Source organism: Xylocopa sonorina, chromosome 3 (genome assembly GCF_050948175.1).
Source record: "Xylocopa sonorina isolate GNS202 chromosome 3, iyXylSono1_principal, whole genome shotgun sequence".
In the NCBI taxonomy this organism is placed as follows: domain Eukaryota; kingdom Metazoa; phylum Arthropoda; class Insecta; order Hymenoptera; family Apidae; genus Xylocopa; species Xylocopa sonorina.
The window spans coordinates 7,682,851-7,703,301 of NC_135195.1; the positions used below are offsets into that span (position 1 = coordinate 7,682,851).

General features: G+C 46.7%; 2 protein-coding genes across 5 annotated transcripts in view; one reads left to right on the forward strand and one right to left on the reverse strand.

Annotated features, from left to right (window-relative positions):
• Nucleotides 1-20,451, forward strand: part of LOC143422093 (RISC-loading complex subunit TARBP2) — a 373,185-nt gene that overhangs the window by 150,774 nt on the left and 201,960 nt on the right. The gene's annotated exons all lie outside the window — the stretch shown is intronic.
• Fhos (Formin homology 2 domain containing) overlaps nt 1-20,451 on the reverse strand; it is a 187,527-nt gene that overhangs the window by 34,702 nt on the left and 132,374 nt on the right. For all 4 annotated transcript variants that reach the window (XM_076892438.1, XM_076892440.1, XM_076892442.1 and 1 more), the window contains 5 exons: nt 19,601-19,668; nt 16,069-16,174; nt 3,194-3,707; nt 2,479-2,741; nt 119-250 (listed from right to left, as the gene is read on the reverse strand). In XM_076892438.1, the coding sequence (XP_076748553.1) occupies nt 119-250; nt 2,479-2,741; nt 3,194-3,707; nt 16,069-16,174; nt 19,601-19,668 (1,083 nt within the window). The remainder of the gene's footprint in view (nt 1-118; nt 251-2,478; nt 2,742-3,193; nt 3,708-16,068; nt 16,175-19,600; nt 19,669-20,451) is intronic.

The following is a 20,451-nucleotide window of genomic DNA, read 5'->3' on the forward strand; positions in this document are numbered from 1 at the left end:
ATATTGAAACTATCATTAAATTGTTTGTCAACTGCTATGAACTATCAATTCTCGCTACGTTCCTTCTAAGAATATCGAAAGAATATCGAAAGAATAATAGCAATAATCAATTACTGACTTTCCTGGTCGTCCGAGGGTACAACGGATGCTCGCATATTCGCCGTGGCCTCTTGCTGCTCCCTGATAAAGCTCCTCTGCCTCTCGGCTCGTTCCCTTCGACGTCTTAACGCCGGTGTCACGCCAACGTCCACTGAAACCCGCAATAAATCACTGCTATCCTGGCCCCGTTCACAGCCGATACACACGCCCGCCCGATCATTTTCCGCGTCCAACTATAATTTACTATTTACCAGCCGCCGCGACACTGACCGTTTATCGCGCGATCGTTCCCGCTCGGGTCGCCCCGAAACTTTCATTTTGATTTATCGGCCACCGATACGAATCGGGGCCGTCCCCCGACGACAGTCACAATAAATTCCGCTCGTCACGCGTGTCATTCCTTCGCGTCCCGCCAAAAACCCGCCGTGTATCAATTATTATTTCGTCCACCCCGCGATCGACGCCGACGCTCAACGGTGCATCTTCGATTATTCCATGCATTTTATTATCAGACAACCGCATATGCAAATCTGCCATCGAACATTTCTATTTTTCCTCTTCGAATCGTTGGGTTTAGCTACTGATAACTTTGCATGCTGTAGTAGAATTGTCGTGGAAATTCTATATGACGAGGTACTCGTACGCCATAGCGATTCCACCCCTTTCGATAGAAAATCTACGTTTCGATACGTCTCGCGACAATTTTATGTAAATCGAAGCGTCCTATGGGATTCGAAAAGTGTTCTCGATTGATTTACTATTATCATAGCGTGTGCTGCGTATTTATAAATTTCAGGTTACTCTTTAATTTCGAGTGTTCGCTGCAAAAGTCCACGTTGCACGATCGCGTAACCACTCGCGTTATGCCACGATAGGAGCGTTTCCTCGTCAAGATATATGGCAACATTTAACCTGTAAAATTCTGAGCTTCGACGTAATGTTATAAATAGAGAAATGTCGGGATCTACCCGACTGATTAGATTAGTTCAATGCTATCAATCTTTGCCGGGTGTCCTCCCCCGGCATTGTCTCGAAGATTGGTATCTTCGCCGCAGAGCGTGGCAATGGAACCAACAACGGGTACAAACACTTATAACACACTTCCATTGAATGTTGAACAAGTGGAGGCACTATACGCCGTATTCATCCTACCATAACGGAATTGAAACCCATAAAATCTCCACCGGCCCGTAGTATCGTAAATATTAGTTAAGCACTTTTATCTTGACGTTTACGTACCTCATCAGCGGCGTAATAATAAAAACGTCCAACGCAACGTGGATTATACAATAGCATAAAGACAATGGTACTTTTACTACAGGCTTTCTACACTCGATACTACTTTTCTAATCCATAAAAAAATTCCAGACAGAACCGAACGATCTAATACCTTGGTCGAATCCTGTTTTATATACCCACGTTCTCAAGTATAAATCGGGAAGATACGATCATCGCATAAATCTATTCAGGAAAATTGGCTTCATTCGAATTTATGCATCGTTGCGTTCATATAGAACAAATATCCTCTACTAAAAGTCAACTAAAAGTCGATCGAATTAATCGTAACGATCGATCAAACTATCTTAAAAAATATGAGGAAAACCGCGCAAAGTGTGAAACTCCCAAGCTAAAGGAAAATTCTGTGAAGTGTCGAGAACAACGTAAAACTGTTTTCCAATACACGCAACGTATGTACGAAAGAACCATAAGAGCATATCCCGAAGCAGCGATGAACGTGCACGCGGAACGACTGACAGTAGGATCGAAACGAAACCGCCCAACCACCCTGTTACAATCGCGTCAACATCTCGTTTCCGACGAACCAGGTTTCACGTCCCGTCTATACTTCGACGGACGTTTTCCGCGACGGGACCAAACGTGCTCAATCACGGCCCCCTTTCGCGCGGGACTACGGTTTTCGCCCGGGTCGCGTACACGCCGCGTGCTGCATCCGCAACGAAACGCACTGGGGAACTGAAAACCGCAAGGTCTCTCTCTCTCTCTCTCTCTCTCCCGGGAGAGGGACGATCCGTTAACGCGGAAATCGCCGCTCGTGGGCGTCGAAGTTCGTATTCATCGCGCGGTCGAATCGTTAACGAGCGGATCTGCGACGTACGCGCGCCATCGAGTACACCCGCGTGCCCTCGCCTGTGTACACTGCGAACGAAAGTGAAAATCCGCCTCGACGGAGAAAAATGATGCAGCGTAGACCGTTCTCGAGCGATCAGGAACTTTCCATTCGAAAATTATTAAACGGAGACTTTGAATTCGAGACTTGTAACCGTACAATTAGAGTCGATAGAGATTTATTTACGCGCCACCCGGATCAGCGAAGGGAAGTCGAGAATTGTGTAAAAAGAAGAAACGATGGTATCCTACCTTTGTTCTCCTTGTAGCTGCCGTTAAGTTGAACCTCGCCGAGGTGACCCTGCGAACTCTGCGAGCTGCTCGACTCGTCGTCGTCGTCGGGTAAACTCGAGTTTAGCGTGTTATTCAGGGAGCTTAGACCCAACGAGTGGTTGAGCCGTGGACTTAGGCGCGCGTTCAAGGACATCGACAATGGAGACGTGCCCGTCGAGTGTCGCCGGGATTTTCGCCGCTCGTGCGAATCCACCAGGGACTTCCGGTTTCGCAGCGTCTTCCTGCGGAAGGTAAACGTTCCTCGGTCAACTATCCGTATCCAACGATCAGCTGCTGTTACAAATTTCAACTTGTGCACGGTGAAACGAGCGTGGAGGGTCTATTTTTCGCGAGTTAATTGCTCAGTCATTGGTTTGTACTACTTGCCCGTGCTTGCAGAGGACGCTACTATTCTTACTTAATAACTAACAGCTGGGAGGCTCGACCGGGATGAGAATTATGAGATTTATAACGATCAGCTTGTTGGAGGGACCTGTGCGAATAAATTGAAGTCGGGATTTATTGCGATGGGACGTTGATTAGGCAGTAATCCAAACAGGCGTTCGCGAGACCGATTTCGTCTGACTAATCCGATAGATATACTACTACTATGGCTACGTACATCGAATTAAGCCGTGTTTCTCGCGCAAAAATCTATATAAAGAACCTTGATTTCCATAGAATCTCCGCATACCTGATGTTGTCATCCAGCTGACGAATAGGCGAGCCCCTATCGTTCCCGTCTTCGTGGTGCAGCACGGCCTCGTAGATCTGGAACTGTCTAAGCAGATCTAGATCCGTGCCTTGCTTCGACATGTACCTCTGGATGATGCCCTCGATCCCCTGCTCCTCCAAACAGTCCACCTGGTCGTAATAAGTGTCCTGGTCCGGTATACCGTTCAAGCATTTGTTGACCAAGGTCGTCGCGTAGATCAGCAGCTCCGTGTCGGCCGCGTCGTAATCCTTCAGCAGCTTCATCACGTTCGTCCACGGTATCATGCCCCTGGACGTATCGACCGACCTGACCGCCCTGACCAGCAGCAGGCTGTTCGTCTCGACGTACTCGACGAACACCAGCAACAGCTTCAGCGCGGTCTTCACCACCAGCCGGAAACGGCTGGCTATCAACGTGTACAACCACTGAACCGTCTGACCGTGTTCCATCACCCCATTCATACCGTCCACGTAGAGCATTACCTGGCCGAGGGCTGCTCGAACAGAAACAGAAGACTCTTAATTGGTTTGCCGGGCGATTCCGCGCAGCGAAGAGGATTGTTTCTCTAAAGGAGGTCGGTGTATCGAAGGAAGCGGCCGCGCCGTTTGTTGGGTTAAGCGGTTCTGCCGGAATTTCCGGCGGGGATGAAAATTCGCCGCTGCCCCTGCCGTTCGAGAGCTTCCAGCGATGTTCGGAATATTAATTGTTAATAGTTTTGCGGTGCACGGGGTCCTCTGTTTTATGGAAAACAAGGGTTGTACGTCTGCGTAAAACGGGTCATCTAAATTGTATCGTTTGGTCGCAACAGATGGTACGTGGTTTAGTCTAGTATTTTTATAACGTTGTACAGCGTTGCTTAGATTGTTATTGAAATTCATATATATATCGCGCAAACAATTTTTTGGAGCACAGTAATGTAAGCAATTTCAATTTCCCTCAGTCGAATCCATATTCAACGCAAAACCAGATCCATAAACAACTCTGGGATAGCGTCGCGCTTTGTTCTCGAAAAAAAACGGAAAATTCGTGAACGAAACGAAGACTCGCACGAGCAACCCTAACTCTGTCGTAATTTCTAGCACTCTGCACAGCGCCAGTTAAATGCGCCACATGCGACCACGATCGTTCACCGTTCATCAATTTCGCGTGAATCATAACCGCGATGGACTCTTTGTCTTGTCGAGAAACGAAATCCCCTCGCGCTGTAACCTCTTCCTTTCGCGTTTCCTGCGTTACACTTTTTTCCTCTCCCTTTCTCTCCTTTTGTTTGTTTTTTGTTTTCGACGGAAGCCAGGGGAAAGCGTCGCCACGCTGACAGCGAACGCAAATATCCAATGAGAAACTTTTGTCGCGTTCTCCAGCGGCGTTCGCGGGCACCAGGATAAAATCCATCAATCTCCGACCGGTCGCGATCGACTTCGGTCATTTTTTCACGCCAACCACGCGACGCCGCATCTCGTGTTGCTCGCGAAATTGATTTTTCACCACGCCGGGGCGAATTTCGCGGCTGGCCTTTAACACGAGACTCGATGCGTGCCTCGAAATCCAGTTTATAGTGGTTTGGAGCGGGGCGGATTTGGAAAGTTCGAGAGAGTTCGACGGCGTTGAGACAGACGAAAATTGTTTGATGTTATTGTAAAATACTAATGCGTACGTGTGAAATAATTAATTGACAAATACCTTTCGCATAATAGGTGTGTACGATGTTTCGTTCATCGGGCTATTATTCATATCCTTGCTAATCACTGTTGTTTAGAAGAGGTTACACGTAAAACTCACGACGTCCATACGGTAATTTCGAACGTAGCACAATATCAGTAATTCCATTCGCTATCGAGTTGTCGAAGCTGAATCAGCAACTCGAAACGAAACGAAAATAGCAGTTTTCAAGAAACCATCGCAGGGCCAGGAAAACTCTCGTACCATTGTGTCTCAAATTGTTTCACCAGATGGGAAGCGTCCCTCGAATCCACCTTATTATTGGTTTCTACTTTCCCCGTACAGTTGATACTATATATTATATTATCGATATTTTGTCGACGTTTCATCGTTACTTGACGATGAACTGAATCACTTCACTGATCACTGAATTCACAATGCCACTTTTGAAAACTGATAGTATTCTTTGAAGAAATATTATAGAAAAGGGGCCAAACGCGGTTTTCTTACGCAGTATACGTCCTGCTTCCTTCTCGAACGACCGCAGACTGATCTCTACGCGTGCGACGCAAGCCTAATCGACGCCTTAGGGGCACGTAGCTTATCATCGTCAACATTCGACCACTTCCGTTCGCCACGACGCCTCGACCAAAACAGTGCGCGAAGTTGAATCAATTCGCCACACTACAAACGTTACGTGACCGCGCGTCAAAGTTATAATTTACTGGCGTGAAACTAGTACGAGTTCTAATTGAGCTCGGTGCATTGCCATGCGACAATTAATTATCGGCTGCTTATCGAGTCTCTGGCGAGTCTGTACAAGTGGTAGAAGCGCTGGTAATCGCGACGAACGGTCCTTATTGCGAGAGAAAGTAGAAGAGAGAATTTCGTGAAAGATATTCGAAGATGTAGGAATTGCATCGAGATTAGTGAACTTGAATAATTTTCAGGAATATCTACGATTGTAGTCCAATGGTGTACATCGTTTGAATAGTCGAAGTTCGTGTAGTCCATGAATTTCAGTGGCTCGATCGTATTCTCCAATAAAGACGAAGTTGTGGGTTTGAATGCAGCAGACAAGTTTGATTAAACAAACCTATTAGCGAACGAGTCTTAGAGAGCGCGTAATGCGAACCTTATTTAAGTAATCCTTTTATCTTTAGTAAATACCGTTTAGATTCGGATAACACGAAAGAATTCGTGTTGTCCCATTTTCAGAAGCGTAAAAAATCATTCGATAAAACCGAGCCACTCACGATTCACATCCATACGTCACTTCCACGGGAGTCAATCATTCGGTCTCTGCGCAGATAAAATTTGCACTAAATTCGGGAGACGTGCAGATAGCGGGCCAGATCAGCTCGAGTTCCGCCTGGTTCGATTGTAAAAATGAAGTCGTAAATACGTACAGAGATATGATACGAAAGAGCCTGTTGTACCATTTGTGTGAACCGTGGTGTGTCGAAAAAAAAAAAAAAAAAATGGTAGGAGGAACGCGTGACAGGTTCGTGCGTTCGGGGTGTTTTATGAAAATAGAGTCGCGATGTCGTTGTTCCGTTAGTCGCAGGCATCGATACTGGCTGCTCGTTCGACGCGCGATGTTTCCGTAAAATACGGGCTCGATTTTCGCCCAGATATTTATGTCGCCGCGTATCGTATTAGATATCGACGTTTCGCGTGTACCAAGCGAAAATACCGCCACCGAAGGAAATGAATATCTACGATCGCGCGACGCAACGATTATTCTAATTTCCATCGATAACTTCGAGCTGACTGGGCCATGAACGATGACGAAACGAGCATTCGATCCCGCAGAAAACTCTTATTACGCGGAGGACATCGAAAAGACAGTCTATCCAAATATAATGAGTCCAACGCGAGAAATTGAGTCTATGAAACTTTGAATGTACATGAAATATATGCAAAAAGTTGTAACAACTTCACATCCACTCGCCTCCGCTAATACAAACGCGTGGCGCGGCTATTTAACTGGAAATGAGTCTATCTGTGGTTTATCGTTCGACGATTTGCATTAATGCGGCGAATAGCGTTATAATCGACTTGCTCGCAATTGTATTGCACACTCTCGAAAAGTCAATAGAATAGTAATTCTCATTGATATTGCGCGGTGCAGACGCATACATTTTCTTCGATGCGTTTCGAATTATTTCTACCAGAGATAATGAAGTGATTTCATTTATGACCGAATATTAACATTCCGACATCTTTGTTGCATCCTCCTAAATGTATCGACGAAATCAAGTAAATTCGCGGTCCATTGTCGCGCGATCAATTCTTCGCTCGTACTGGACAACGGTGGGCGGTTGAATCGGTAACGAGTTCGACCGCGAAGGCACGATCTGCCGCCGGAAATTGAATCTTCCACGGATTTATGGAACGCGTGCAAAATAGTTCACACTTACGCCCATTATAGGGCGTGTACCGCGTGAGCCGACTGGCCGCCATTTCCCAATGCAAATGGGGTTAAATCAGCGAAAACCCGTTGCAGAACTGCCTGGTAATGGAACTATTGTGTCGATCGAATGAAACTTTTCTCCTGGCGAAAGATCGGCCGGCCGGAAATTTCCGTTTAATCGATTCCACGCGAAGCGCTCGAACTTGAGATTCATTCTACCCAGCCGAGCATCGCGATTCGACCAATTATTGGACGAGCCAAGACGATCTCCAACGAGCAGATCGCTCAACTCTAATCTTCGCGCGCGAATTATTAAAGGTATTCAAATAAATTCTACGTGCTCGTTCGTACGATCATTTTTGAAGAAGATCTGGCAAATCCAGCGATATTATTCCCCCACACGCTGGGACGACTACTTCGTATATTCCGACGCGTACCTCTCTCAGACGATATTGTACATTTTTATGCGGAGGAATGCGATGAAATTTCAATCTGTCCACCCGTATGTTTTATACTCCACCCCCTGCGCCCTGTTTTTCATGGTCCGCTACAGTATTAAATTTAGATTTGTTCGCTTTTGTAACAGAGCGGGGGGATGGCATGAAAAGCAGCTCGTGAAATTCGTTCGGGCAAAAGTTTCGGCCGGGCGGCTGTTAAATTAAACATCAGGAAGTTCGTACCACCGGTTGGCTGCTGTTTAGTGCGACGCCATCGGACCAAGTTCCTACGCCCGCTGCGAGCAGTTGCTTTTCTTCCCAAATAAATCCGGAAATCGAACGTCAATGCACATTTGTCAAGCCTGGGCGACGCGCGGCAAACTAGACGGACAACACGGGAAGGACTTTGCATCCGATGTCGAACGAACGATTATTTTTTTTCTCCACGGGGACGCAATGCGGATCTATTTTAAAGCGGCTTGTATCGCGGGCTATAAATGTTTATGCAAATTTATGCTCCCCTGAGGAAATGAAAGCTATTATCGCTATTAGAAAATTACATAAGACAATCGCGCACACGTAGCGCTAAACCGGTCACGTTCTCGGCTAAAGAAACCGCGATGCATCCGCTGCCGTGAATACGCCGTCGATGGTCGTAAAAACCGTATTACGCATTCTCAAGTTCGACGTGGACACTTTAAACTGTTACGCAAGAGGATATAATTGTCGCAAGTCATCTGCAATGTGCCAGTGTCTCTTTAAACGTTCAGAACAGTTTCAACGAGAAGAAACTTCGAATGTACATTCGAATCGGATACGCTTTTCGAAATACAACCAAGCTCGATCCCTTAAACACCAGAAAAAGGGAGACGAGGAGATATACGAGTGTGCGAAGTAGACTGTACTCACACGCTCTCAAAACTCGCACACGCTCACGCACGATCTGTAAAATGGCTGACATCATAGAGGGTCCTCGATACGATCGTCCTTCCTCTTGGTCGATCCTCGATCTTCGAGCGCTTCCAAGATTGGCTATTCTCGGTGTTGGCGGCCCCAACTGGCTGGTACGACGGAACCTTGCCTCGCCCTCTTAATTTTCACGAAGTCGCTCATCTGTACCGAGCCTAACGATAAATCTTCCTCGACTCTTCGCACACGGACACTGTCTCTCGCCTCGACTGTCACACAGACTCCGCTATTTGATTCGCACCGAGTGCCACGATGTTCGACGGTCAGAAAGAACACACGGGAGGGAAGGAAAGAAAAAACGAGTACGCTCGGTTAAGTGGGATCGAAGATAAAAAGAACTTCGTTTAGTTTAATCGACGATAATGTACGATCACGCGATCGATACGATTCTTTAGCTACTGAAACGAACGATGTCCTTCGAGTCAGCTGTTTCTCTTGCGAATCCATGCCTCACGTGAATTAGAACGCAACAGGGTAGGAAAAGCCCGCGACGGCGTTAAAGTAACGGAGTTAAAAAGAGAGCAGGCAATTTAAAGTCGATATAAATCTAAGAGTGCAACGCGTGCTAGGATTTTCGCTCGGCTCTCGGTTTCACGTAACAACTTTCTTCGAAACTGTCGTTAATTCTGCCAGATCGCGCCGATCTCGTTTCCACCGATCAGAGACCGATGCTAATTGTGCCCGCGGCGGATAAATAATCGAACGACGTTTACGATACCATTTGCGAAATCGAAACTCGTTCCACGGTTCTAGGCGGAAGAAGAAAACGCGCATAATCCCGGAGGGGAGTTTATCACGAACCAGGGTGGCCACTCATAAATTCTACCGATAAGAAACACGGCACGTTAGCAAAATTTAATTCGTTCCGCCTTCCGGTCTCACGTTTCGTACACGTGATCCAAAAGAAAAAAGAGAAGAAATAAAAGATATCATCTGTACATTGTTTGCTATTACGAAAATAACGAAAAGTCTTATTCTTCGTTGTTTAGTCTCGTTTCCTTTTTCGCTTCTTTTCTTCGACGATAGACTGCACGCGACAATCCGAGCGATCGCGGTTATCCACGAGCGCGGTCCTGTTTAGGGTCGCGATTTACTGTAGCCGTTATCAATGAAAAGAGAAAAAAAAAGCAGCACGCTAATGTGGTAATTATGCTAATAATAAACGTTACACGACATTACGCGTTCAACACCCGCCGCTCCCGGCTGTAAAACGGCGGTGATTTAACGTAACAACACGACCGCGCGTAAATTTAGCCATTTGCATGGTGCCGCGTTATTTCTCCCGACTGTCTTCCCGTTGCCCGGATTTATGTCGCCGCTTTTAATCCAATTCGTCTGAATATCGTTTGCATGCGATGGAAAAATGGCGCGGAGTTAACGCGGCCGGGCCGACGAGCATCGTTAATGAATAAAAAGGCGGTGGCTCGAGTGGTAATGAGCATTTATATGCATGGCGTGTCGAATATCTGAGTAACTATATTGAACGTCATTCGGTGCACAGTGTGCCTCAAATCATTCTAACCCTTGTTTCCTAGAATAAAAAAAAAAAACCACTTCAACTTTCCGTTGTGTTCATCGAACGACTACTGGCCATTCAAAAACGATTTCCGTGGGAACGTTCCATTTGAAATTAGCGCGGTTCGTAGGGGATGACAGAATAATCGCGTAGCCAGGTTCACGGAGTTTGAGAAACACTGTGACGTGGTGCACGTCACGTTTCAAGCATCGACGTCGGAATCGTAACGCCGCTTCATCGGCACAATCACCCCCGGTAATGACAATAATTGTAAAGCGATTTAAGCGCGGCATGGTTGCGGGCATTAGCCGGCCCGTTATCATTACACCGGCCATAAGTTACGCCGCGAAATCTAATTAGAAGCGTGCACGGGGGCGTAGATCGCGCGTGTAATCGTCCGACTATCGGTACGGCTCGCGATACTGTAATCGCCGATCGACGAGCAAGCGTGTCCCCCGATTTTTCTGCCGATCACACGCGCGACATCGCGCGTTTACATCCGACGTGGATTTCAGGGTGAACGACGTTAATTCCCGCCCCTCCATCGATGACGATTTAATTATTTAACCCCTGCTGCGGAAGAGCTGGAGATGCTCGAGTGTGTGTGTGTGCGTGTGTATAATAGAAAATTTCGCCAGGCACGTCCGAGCAGCAGCCATAATTTTCCGCGCGAGAAATCTACCGACAGCCTCGCGACGTTACGCGGAGAGCACCCTCGTGTTAGCCTTTCTTTTTCCGCCCCCTCTCGTCGACGACAGAAACGGAGTAAAACGAAGGAGGAAAGCGAGAGAGGTGAAAAAATGAGCAGGAAAAAGCTGGAGTAACGGAAGAGGGAGGAGAGGGGGGAAAAGGAAGGAAAAATAGGTGGAAACTCGGTTTCTCTTGTCGCGGATGCGTGAATCTCTTCTTTTCTCGAATCAGACAGTGGGATCGATAAAATCTGTTCCCTCGCCCGGGGAAGTAGGTGAATGTTTACGCGTTATGTGCACACCGTGCGCGGCGTTCGGTATGCTCGGCTCGAGCCGGAGAGAAAACTTGTTTTCCCGGCATTAAAACGGGCCTCCATCCCGAGATTTACATAAAATAATGAAGCATAACAAGCGGAGGATGCGAGCCCGTATACATATTAAGTTGCTTTGACTGAAATTCCGCTTAGCGACGGAATTTATTAGATTGCGATAAGGCTAGACGAACGCGTAACGAGCGCCACGGAGGAAATAGCAAAGGGGAGAACGATCTTTCCAGTAGAAAATCCGCGTTTATCGATTGGCCTATCGCAAGAGGCGAACCGTAACTACCCTTGCTGTCTGTCAGCTTTTCAGAATATTTCTGTCCAATTTCTGGATGCTACGTTTCATTTTCACGTGACTCTGAAAGTTGAGCTGTACGGAAAATTGGAAACGCGTTTACAGAAACTAATGAATACACTAAGCGACATGGTACTGTACTTACGTCACAGACGATGTCCGTGTACATATTAAGTTACTATGTCTGAAATTGCACTCGCTTAGCGGTGGAATTTATTAGACTGCGACGAGGCTAAAAGAACGCGCAATGACCAGCTGAGAGTACGAAACAGAAGAGAGTATATATCACGTGGATAGAAATGTACAGAGGCGAATTTATGAGTAAAATAATACGGCTGCGTAAAACGTGTTTAATATCGCCCAATTTAGTAGACGGTTTTTACCGCGAGAATTATTTTAAAGCGTGTATTAATAAAGTTTAGCTACCCTTGGGGGTTAATTTTTGGGGGGCACGTTTCTTACGCAGATTAGTTTTTAATTTGAATAGAAATGAGCCCTTGCGATGCTAACGGGAACAAATTATAATAGATACGCGACGTTGTAAAATTAAAAAATGTAACGGGTATGCAAGGTAGCAATTACTCGAGCGAATTGCTCGCTAAAGTAACTGCTAATTTTCTAACCCCCGGTGGAATTCTTTATTAATCTGGTGGGTGTCATTAAATTAGCAGCGCAACAAAAACTTAAACGGAACACTTAGAACCGTGTAGCTCTGAAATCTTAATTTTCTGAAAATCAGATGGCAGCTTGCTTCGTATTGAAATAATCGATAACACGTACACCGCGCGCAACGGAGATATGCAAATATCACGTAGAGCTGCGGGATTTTACGTTCAACGTGCCGATCGATCCCGGGAATTCCTATTTTCGCTTTATTTTATACGGCGAGAATACAAAGCATGTCTTTTGATTTACGCGTTTCCGCTGGTCTCGAAAACGTCCAGCTATCATTCGAACCTACGATCGTAACGAAATTCTGTATTTTCAAGCATCGTACGGCAGTACTTTCGACGAGTTGCAACTGGAAATTACGAACAATGGATATTTAATTAATGTACTGAATTGATGGAACTTGACGTGTTGTTTTGACAATGTGAAGAAAGAAGCAAAGAGTCGGTATAACAAAAATTTCTATTTCCCTAAAGAACGCTACGCTAATAACAACCTTGACTTCTCAACTAAATAAATTCTACTTTAGAATGGAGCCTCGATTAACCAGAACACGATTATTCGTGATCTCGATCGCTCAAAATCTCATTTATCAAGGGTCTCAGTTATCCGGGTCTCGATTAACGAGGGTCTGAGTCAGTTATCCGAGGTCTCCTATTTACCAATAACGAAGGATCGTATCTTACGACTCTGCGTCTACAAGATCCCTCTCTCGCTGGTTCGTCGCTTTCTAACGTATAATGTAACAGCCATTTCTAGAAGAAAGCTAAAATAATTAAAACAACGCCAAATAAAATTTCGCTATCCACTTCTAAAAATTAATTTATCCAAATATCGATGTTTTTCACCCTCTAGTTCGGTCTGTGTCATTCCAAGATTTTCTAGAATGTACCATTTCCTCGAAGATCGTAGCGTTCCTGGCAAAGCTCGCTCGGGTGACATAACCGAAGAACGAGCCGCGTTTTTCGCGGGTCGTTAGTTTTGGTGTCAAGTTCGTCGCAAAAGCGATGCTCGCAGATTGGCAAGCTGCCTCCTCCGCGATACCGTGGTTAATGGTACAAGAGTCGACAGAAGCGTTCCCAACCGGATCGAACAGGTGTTTCGCGCCGTTTCATCTCGAGGATCGTACTGTCTCGCGATTTTTGCGCCCCTCCGCGAGACGACAGCCTCGACCCCGTAAAAGCAAGTGCAGGCACTCGTGTCGGCACGCTTCTCGATTCAAGAGAACGGAAATGTCGAGGATCGTTCGAGTGTCGTCGGCGATCGTCGCCAGGTTCTGCGAGACCTCGCTTGTTCGCTCAGAAATCGCGTTGATTCGTTATCGATCGGACGCCCTTTGACCTCGCGACGGGACTCTAATTACCGACAACGACTCGCTTAAGTGCGTGTAATTGTTGTAAAGTTCGACGTCTCGTTTGGCTCTCTAAAAATACTCGACGGAACGTTTGTCGTCCGACTAAATGCATCGGTGACAGAGAGGTGGGCTGTTGGCTGAAAGCGTTCTGGCCTTCGACCGTGGAATTCTTTGGAAAACGCGCAAATAAATGTAAACGACGGTAGAAACGTATTGTTAAACCCGTGGAGAAGCAGAGATTCGCGAATGTTCCAAATTTTCACGGTTATACAAACTTTACTGGCAACCTCGGAAATAGTTATAGAAATGAGTGTGCAAATCCATACCAGTTAGCGGGACATATTTTAAGCGTACGTTACGGCTGAGCGAATCACCTGATATCCCGAAACAGGAGTGTACGATACAGACGAAGTGTAGTCCCGTTCCATGGGGCGACGAGAGCTCGTGATCCGTATCGCTCGTATTACGCGAACGTCTTATCGAAGATAGGATTCGAACGTTCCTAGGGAACCGAAATTGTCGGAGCGTCGGCACTTTAATGAGCCAATAGCGTGGCGAACCGTCGCTGTAATCAACCGAGTCTGACACGCTAAAACGTCGACCCGGTGCACGCGTTCCGCGGGCAACGCGGATCAGAGGGTTGGATGCTCGTTCGAAGCGGTTCGTAATAAATTTCCTGTTTACCCAGAGATAAGGAACAGCCCGTCGAGTCTCTTCCCTCGATTAGACGGTTAACATTACCCAGCAGAGCGTAACCCTTTCGAAACGCGACACCACGCGAAACTGGGTCTGATTTACGCTCGAGATAAACTCAACTGCCAAATTGTTTTATGAATTACGTTATCTGAGCACTCTCGCTCTTTATCGAGGACCCTCGGTTGCTCGATATTCCGTTAATCTTAATAGCCTAGGGTTGGACAACCGGTGAGTTACCTTCTCTCTGCTCCACAACCGTATTCCTTCCTTCTCCTTGGAAACAGCCGTACAAGGATCACCGTGAGCGCGAGTTCAACCCCTTTCTGGGGGTAGGAAGTCGGGTTTAAGGTCGAGGCGAAGGTTAATCGATTCTAAACGAGCGATACGTCAAGTTTCCGCCGATAAATTTCCAGCAATATTAACATTATACATAGAAGATCGTGTAGATTAATACTCTTCAACAACTCAATCATTTTTGGACATTTCCTAATCCCTACGATTTTCATTATCTATATCGTAACTACAGAAAACAAAAGGCTCCATCACAGAGATCAATGGAACCTCACATCCTTGCCATGAACGTCAAACTGGTCCACGACAAACAATCCTTTCCACCACTCACTGCTTTCCACCACTTTCCAAAATCAGATCCGCTCACCTTTACTTTCCACCCCCGTTACGATCACACGAACACGATCGAGGACCGTCTCGATCGTTACATCGGACCACAGCCACTGGTTTCTCCTTTAAAAAGGAAACAGCTTACAGAAAACGAGAAGAATCATCCGTCGAGCGACGTTCGCGAGCACAGCTGAGAGAGTTGCGGATTCGGCTGCGGAAGGTCCGCCGAGTGGTCCCGGAGGGCTCGTTTGGTATACAATGCACTCCAGGCCCCCGCGTGGATCGAAGAGGCGAGGTTCGTTATCGAAGCCGGGAAAAGAGCGAGGACGGGACAAGTGGGTCGACGCGAACGTCGAATTGGTCTTCTCGCGGCGTTTCACGGCTGAGCGGAAGGTTTACGAACCACTCCAACCGGTCTGCCACTCGAAACGCGATCAAAGGGTGCATTCATAATCTGCTACGCGTCGCGGTTTCGCTACTGGGCCCGCGAGCAGCCCCCTTTCGTAAACAGCATCAGATCGCCGCTGATCGAAGCGTCCATCGTCGGGAAGAACGACTGCTTGTCGTTCTCTATCGAGCATCGTGACTTTTCGTTCGTTTCTGGGTTAGCGAAAACAGGTTCTGGTTAGCGCAGCAATCGTTACATATACTTCGTGACATATTAAATTAATTGAAACGTCCAATTCGTTGAGAAAATTCTTACGTCTTTCTACAAGAAAATCCTGAATTCTACACTTAGGATTACTGCGAACTTTTAATTAGAGATATCTGCGAATATCTGAATGGAGACAGTGTGCATGTATGTATTTACATAAGGGAAATTTATGATCGGAGATTCGAAATTGCGGATATCGCGTTATAAAGTAATAACCTGAGTTATTAATCTGTTCCATAACTCACTCCTTCGCAGATACTTTCCGATGATATAACTATGTAACCGAAATAGCTGAGCGATTTATTCGATAACGACTCGTGTGGTAAGCTGTAAAATTTATTTATCATCCCCAACAGCGCAAAACTATAATAGCTTTAACGACCATTCACTGATTTGCAAGAAATCAGTCGTGTCACGCTGGTGAATATTTCTGACTGCACTCGATTCGAGAGAGTGTAACCACGACGGCAACATCTGGACGGTGTTAAAAGCCTAAGCAACGCTGCACCACGAAACCCAATCCATGGCCTATCGATAAATCGTCGGTATACTCACCTCGTAGTATGTAATTTTGGTAATTTTGGTCGGCCTCGCTGCCAACCTTGATGAGGCAGGCGAGCCCGTCATTTTGCACGAACTCGTGCACCAGGTCCTTGTCCTCCTGCGAAACCAAAGTTTATGGTAAATAACATCGCGCGCAGGGATCGACGCCCGTTACACGCGGGATCATCGCTTACGCCTAATTTATTCAACGTGGTACGAAACGCCTAATCGACGGTTCGGCGCCTCCAAATTTATGGACCCCTGCCGTTTCGAAATTTGAAATGCTAAAACGGTCCGCGGCTCGATTACGATACACGGTGGATAAGAAACGACGCGACGTTAGACGCTCCCGTCGCGAGACCAAATGGCTTTATTTATGCGAACATGAGCTGCGCTTCGTAAATAAACCGACGACACGCTTTTCATCGAACGATTCGTTCTCGAATCAACGGATCGCAACGAGTAATAATTTAATTACGGTCGAAGTACTGGTTTCAGAAATTTCGCAACGAAATCCCACCCACGATAATTAAGGAAACGAGGACCTCGCGCTTTTGATAGACGCGGATGTTACATTACCCTTGACGGAAACGAACGGAAACATGAATTTTTTCGTCTCTCACGAACGCCCCGTATCCAATTACCGCGAGCTTCTCTTCATTCCTCCGCGTTCCTATTTTCCACCCCCTATCTCAATTTGCATACGCTGCGTAAGATGTTATATAATTTTACAATATACTCGTTTGATCAAATATCCGCGCTGTTCTCCCTGCGCGACTGCGAAAAAGCTCTCGTCTATTCTTCGCTCGTAGAATTTACTTCGCACGAAGATCTTGGCAAACCATTAATAAGGACGAGACCGCGGACCTTCGACTGTACGAAAATTGAAAACGTTTACCTCGATGAGACAATTTTTTGCAGCGTTCGAGCGAACAAGTACTATAATGTACAATAGAATAACAATATATCCACTGTAAAGGAAAGGTTCAGCAGGAAGATCAAACGTAAGTAACGATGCGAAAACAAAGCCCTGGAATGGCAGAGGAACCCTCGCGTATCCCAGCCAGCCCAGCGGCAGATCGGAAGAGGTAAATGGAATTAGTTATGCCGCTTCAGGCGGGAACTCGCGGACATAATGGAAAATCTGGGAAGTTTGATTAAACTCGCTCGCAGACCGAGCCTGGTCCCGCGATTTCGCCGCGTTTCGGGCCTCCGTTCGCAAGTTCGCGTCCCTGCGAACCCGCGGATCCGATTAGCCGAGATTAAGAAACGAAGTTGAACGTTACCGCGGCGATCTCGTTCGACGGTATGGAACAGCCAACGAAAGTGGACGGAGAGCGTTGTAATTAATTTCGTAGCTAGCCCGCCTGATAATTGGAACGATAAGATACACCGTCCCGGAGGATGAGTTCGAGCATTGTTTTTAGGCGCCTCCGGTTCTGGCTTATCTAGCTTTTGGTCGCAACGATTTATCCTCGCGATGCTGGCGATTCTATTGTCCAATTAAAGCGTTCGCCTTCGAGGGTGGGCGTTTGGTAAAACCTCGCGCGAGGAAGGGGTTGTTAGGTTCCGGTTCGAATCGGATGTTCCACGCAGATTCTGTTCCGCGTTTCGCGTCAGCGGAATGAACACGCGTTTAAAATTTACTGTGTAACCGTCAATCACTGTGCGCGATATAGTTTGCTTTCGACCATTAGTACATTTACGATTCAATCTCGGTATAATAATCTTCTCAATAATTCAAATCATAAATTTTCGAGTCTATCGCACGCATAATATCGGTTACCATTGTCATAATACCTCTCCCCGATGTGATTGCTCTAATGGAATATAATATTATTGACGTAAATAAACCGGATTGTCAATAAATCAATCGATCGCGTTAACGTATATCGCGCGACGTGGACGTGAATTAATGAAACGGTACGAATGAAAAATCGTGGTGAAATTAGACCGCGTAATCGGCACGAAATAGAACGATGATAACTTCTGATGACGTTATTATATCGGCCGTCTGGAAGTGTGACAGCCGCTCCATTCATCACGGGTCTAACATAATTCAAGGATAAACTCATCCATCATTTGCAAGGAAGGAACGATAGCTTCCGGTGTAATGGGATTTCTTTTAACGGATGGCCCTCCCGCTCGCAACCGCGAAGAAAAATTTCACGTCTGTTCGGCTAATTGCGAGATTTAATTACGGTGAACAGAGTTAAGAAAGCTCCGACCGGAATAAACACGCTCCGGCAGCGTCCAGTTCGCTCGCCTCGCTTCCGGAAACGGAGGTGGTACCGTCGCGAAAGTTGAAACGGTCCACGTTCACGGAATGAACAAACTCTGGGTTGAATTTACTTTACAAGATCAAGCCGTTCGGTCATTTTAAATCATCAACGTCGAGAGACAAATTTGTTTTCTATTCCATGTCACGGCGAAGGGGTTAATAATTCAGGGAATATACACGTAACAGAAGGACGAACGTAAATTATTTTACAGAAGCGTCTGTTAACCCGATAAATCTTCGACGTATCGAACAAACGGAACTGGCAATCGCTCGAATTTAATTCCCTCGACTAAATTCATTCTACCCTTTCATTTCACCCTTTAGCACAGATCCATCAATTTACTCTACGCATTACCAGTTACGGGAGCCGTTCCGTACATCCGAACGAAAACTCGATAAATCATCGGCACGAGGTTCTCTCTAATTAAACGGCACCAAATCGCATTTTCCCGGCGCGCGCGCGGCAATTAAAACGTGCTCAGCGAAATTCCCGTCGAATCGGCTCGCGTTCGACTCACCGACGATCGCAAATATTTTTCGCCTACGGAAAAAACAGCGAGGCCGCGGTCTCGTCCTTTCCGGTACCGGTAACTTTCACGCGTAATAATACTAACTGCTCGATATGCGACAGTTTTCGAATGAAACGCGGTTCGAAAGAACGCGTTGAAATCCCCTCTGACACTTTGCATATGGAACTCAACACGAAATTAACGTTAATCCGAGTTAACTCTTACGAGCCCTCGAAAACTGTGGGATCGATTCGCTCGACACGATTTCCACGCGATACCAGGCTAACGTGAACCGGAAACGTGCTCGCGCGCTTTCTCCCTGATCGCTTCGCGTTACGCGCGAGGGCATTGCGATGCAGGGTGCACGGGTCGCGCGCCAAGAAATAACGAGCCTCCGCGAGACAAAGGGCCGCGGTTATCGAGACACGCGGATGGAAAAGAAACAGAAGCTACAGCAGAGGATACAACGAAGGTAGACGAGGAAAATGTACTCGCTCGTACCGCCATGCAAATATTTACTCGTCGAGCGGAGTAGCTTCGCGCAGAAATAGCTCCCCCGTCTGCTTATCCCTTCTTATTCGCGTCCCTTTCTCCCCAATGTCGCTCCCTTCGCTCTCCTTTCCTAGCCCAGAGTTTCCTCGTCCTACGTCTGTCCGCGATGCCCTTCCTAGCGGCCTCTTCGTCCCACCCTAATCGTCCGACTTCGTCCGACGTCGCGGCGCGTTCCCGCAGGTATCGCGAATTGTAAACTCACCTGAAAGATCTGCTTGAGGGAGAAGAGAGCCCGTCGCAGCTCGCGGCCCTCGCTGTTCAGCAATTTTTCTGCAACAGACAAGCAACACGTAACCATTTATTATAATAATACCACACGGTCGAGCCGCATTGTTGGCTGTTGGTGCCTGGGTCTTGTGGCAGGTAGGAGTCGGTCAGTCGAGCTCCTCTTTCTCTTTTTCGTTTCTTCTTTTTCGTTTGGGGGACCGAGTGGTTATATTCTTTTTATTTTTCCCTTGCTTCTTTTTTGGGACGCTGTTATAGGGATACTGGTCTGGGGATCGTGTTGTAAACAACGCGGACCAGTTGAGGTAGGCTCGAGGTGGTGCTATTAGTTGAATCGCATGTTGAACGCGAGTCGTTTCGTTATTTTTTTTTTTTTCTCCTTTGCTGGCGATCGGAGGAACGTGGCATCGAGCGTAATCGAATGGATCGCTTCGAATCGCGCCCATCGAGATTCAATTGGCTAATCGTCTGATCGATCAACGCGAGGGACGAACGTTCGTTGTGAAAAAATATCCGCGCGGCTCTATCGATTTAAAATCGTCCTCTCCCTTGTCGTTCCGCGGAAAGTGAAAAACGTTCAGTCTCTTCAGAGGATATCGTTCCCCTTTCGTGGAATCGATAAGAAAATTGACCGCAGCTGTTTGCGCTCTAACGGTGCTTGGAAAGTGGTAGACGACGGCTCGCGCGAACGCGAACAAGCCACCCGGAAGTTCATTTAACGTGGAAAGATCAGGAACAGCTAAGCACACACTGGCAGCGCTTTTGTTTCCAACGTTAAGCATTGTCGACGCACCGTAGGGACTCGTTAATTATCAACTTCTCTCCACG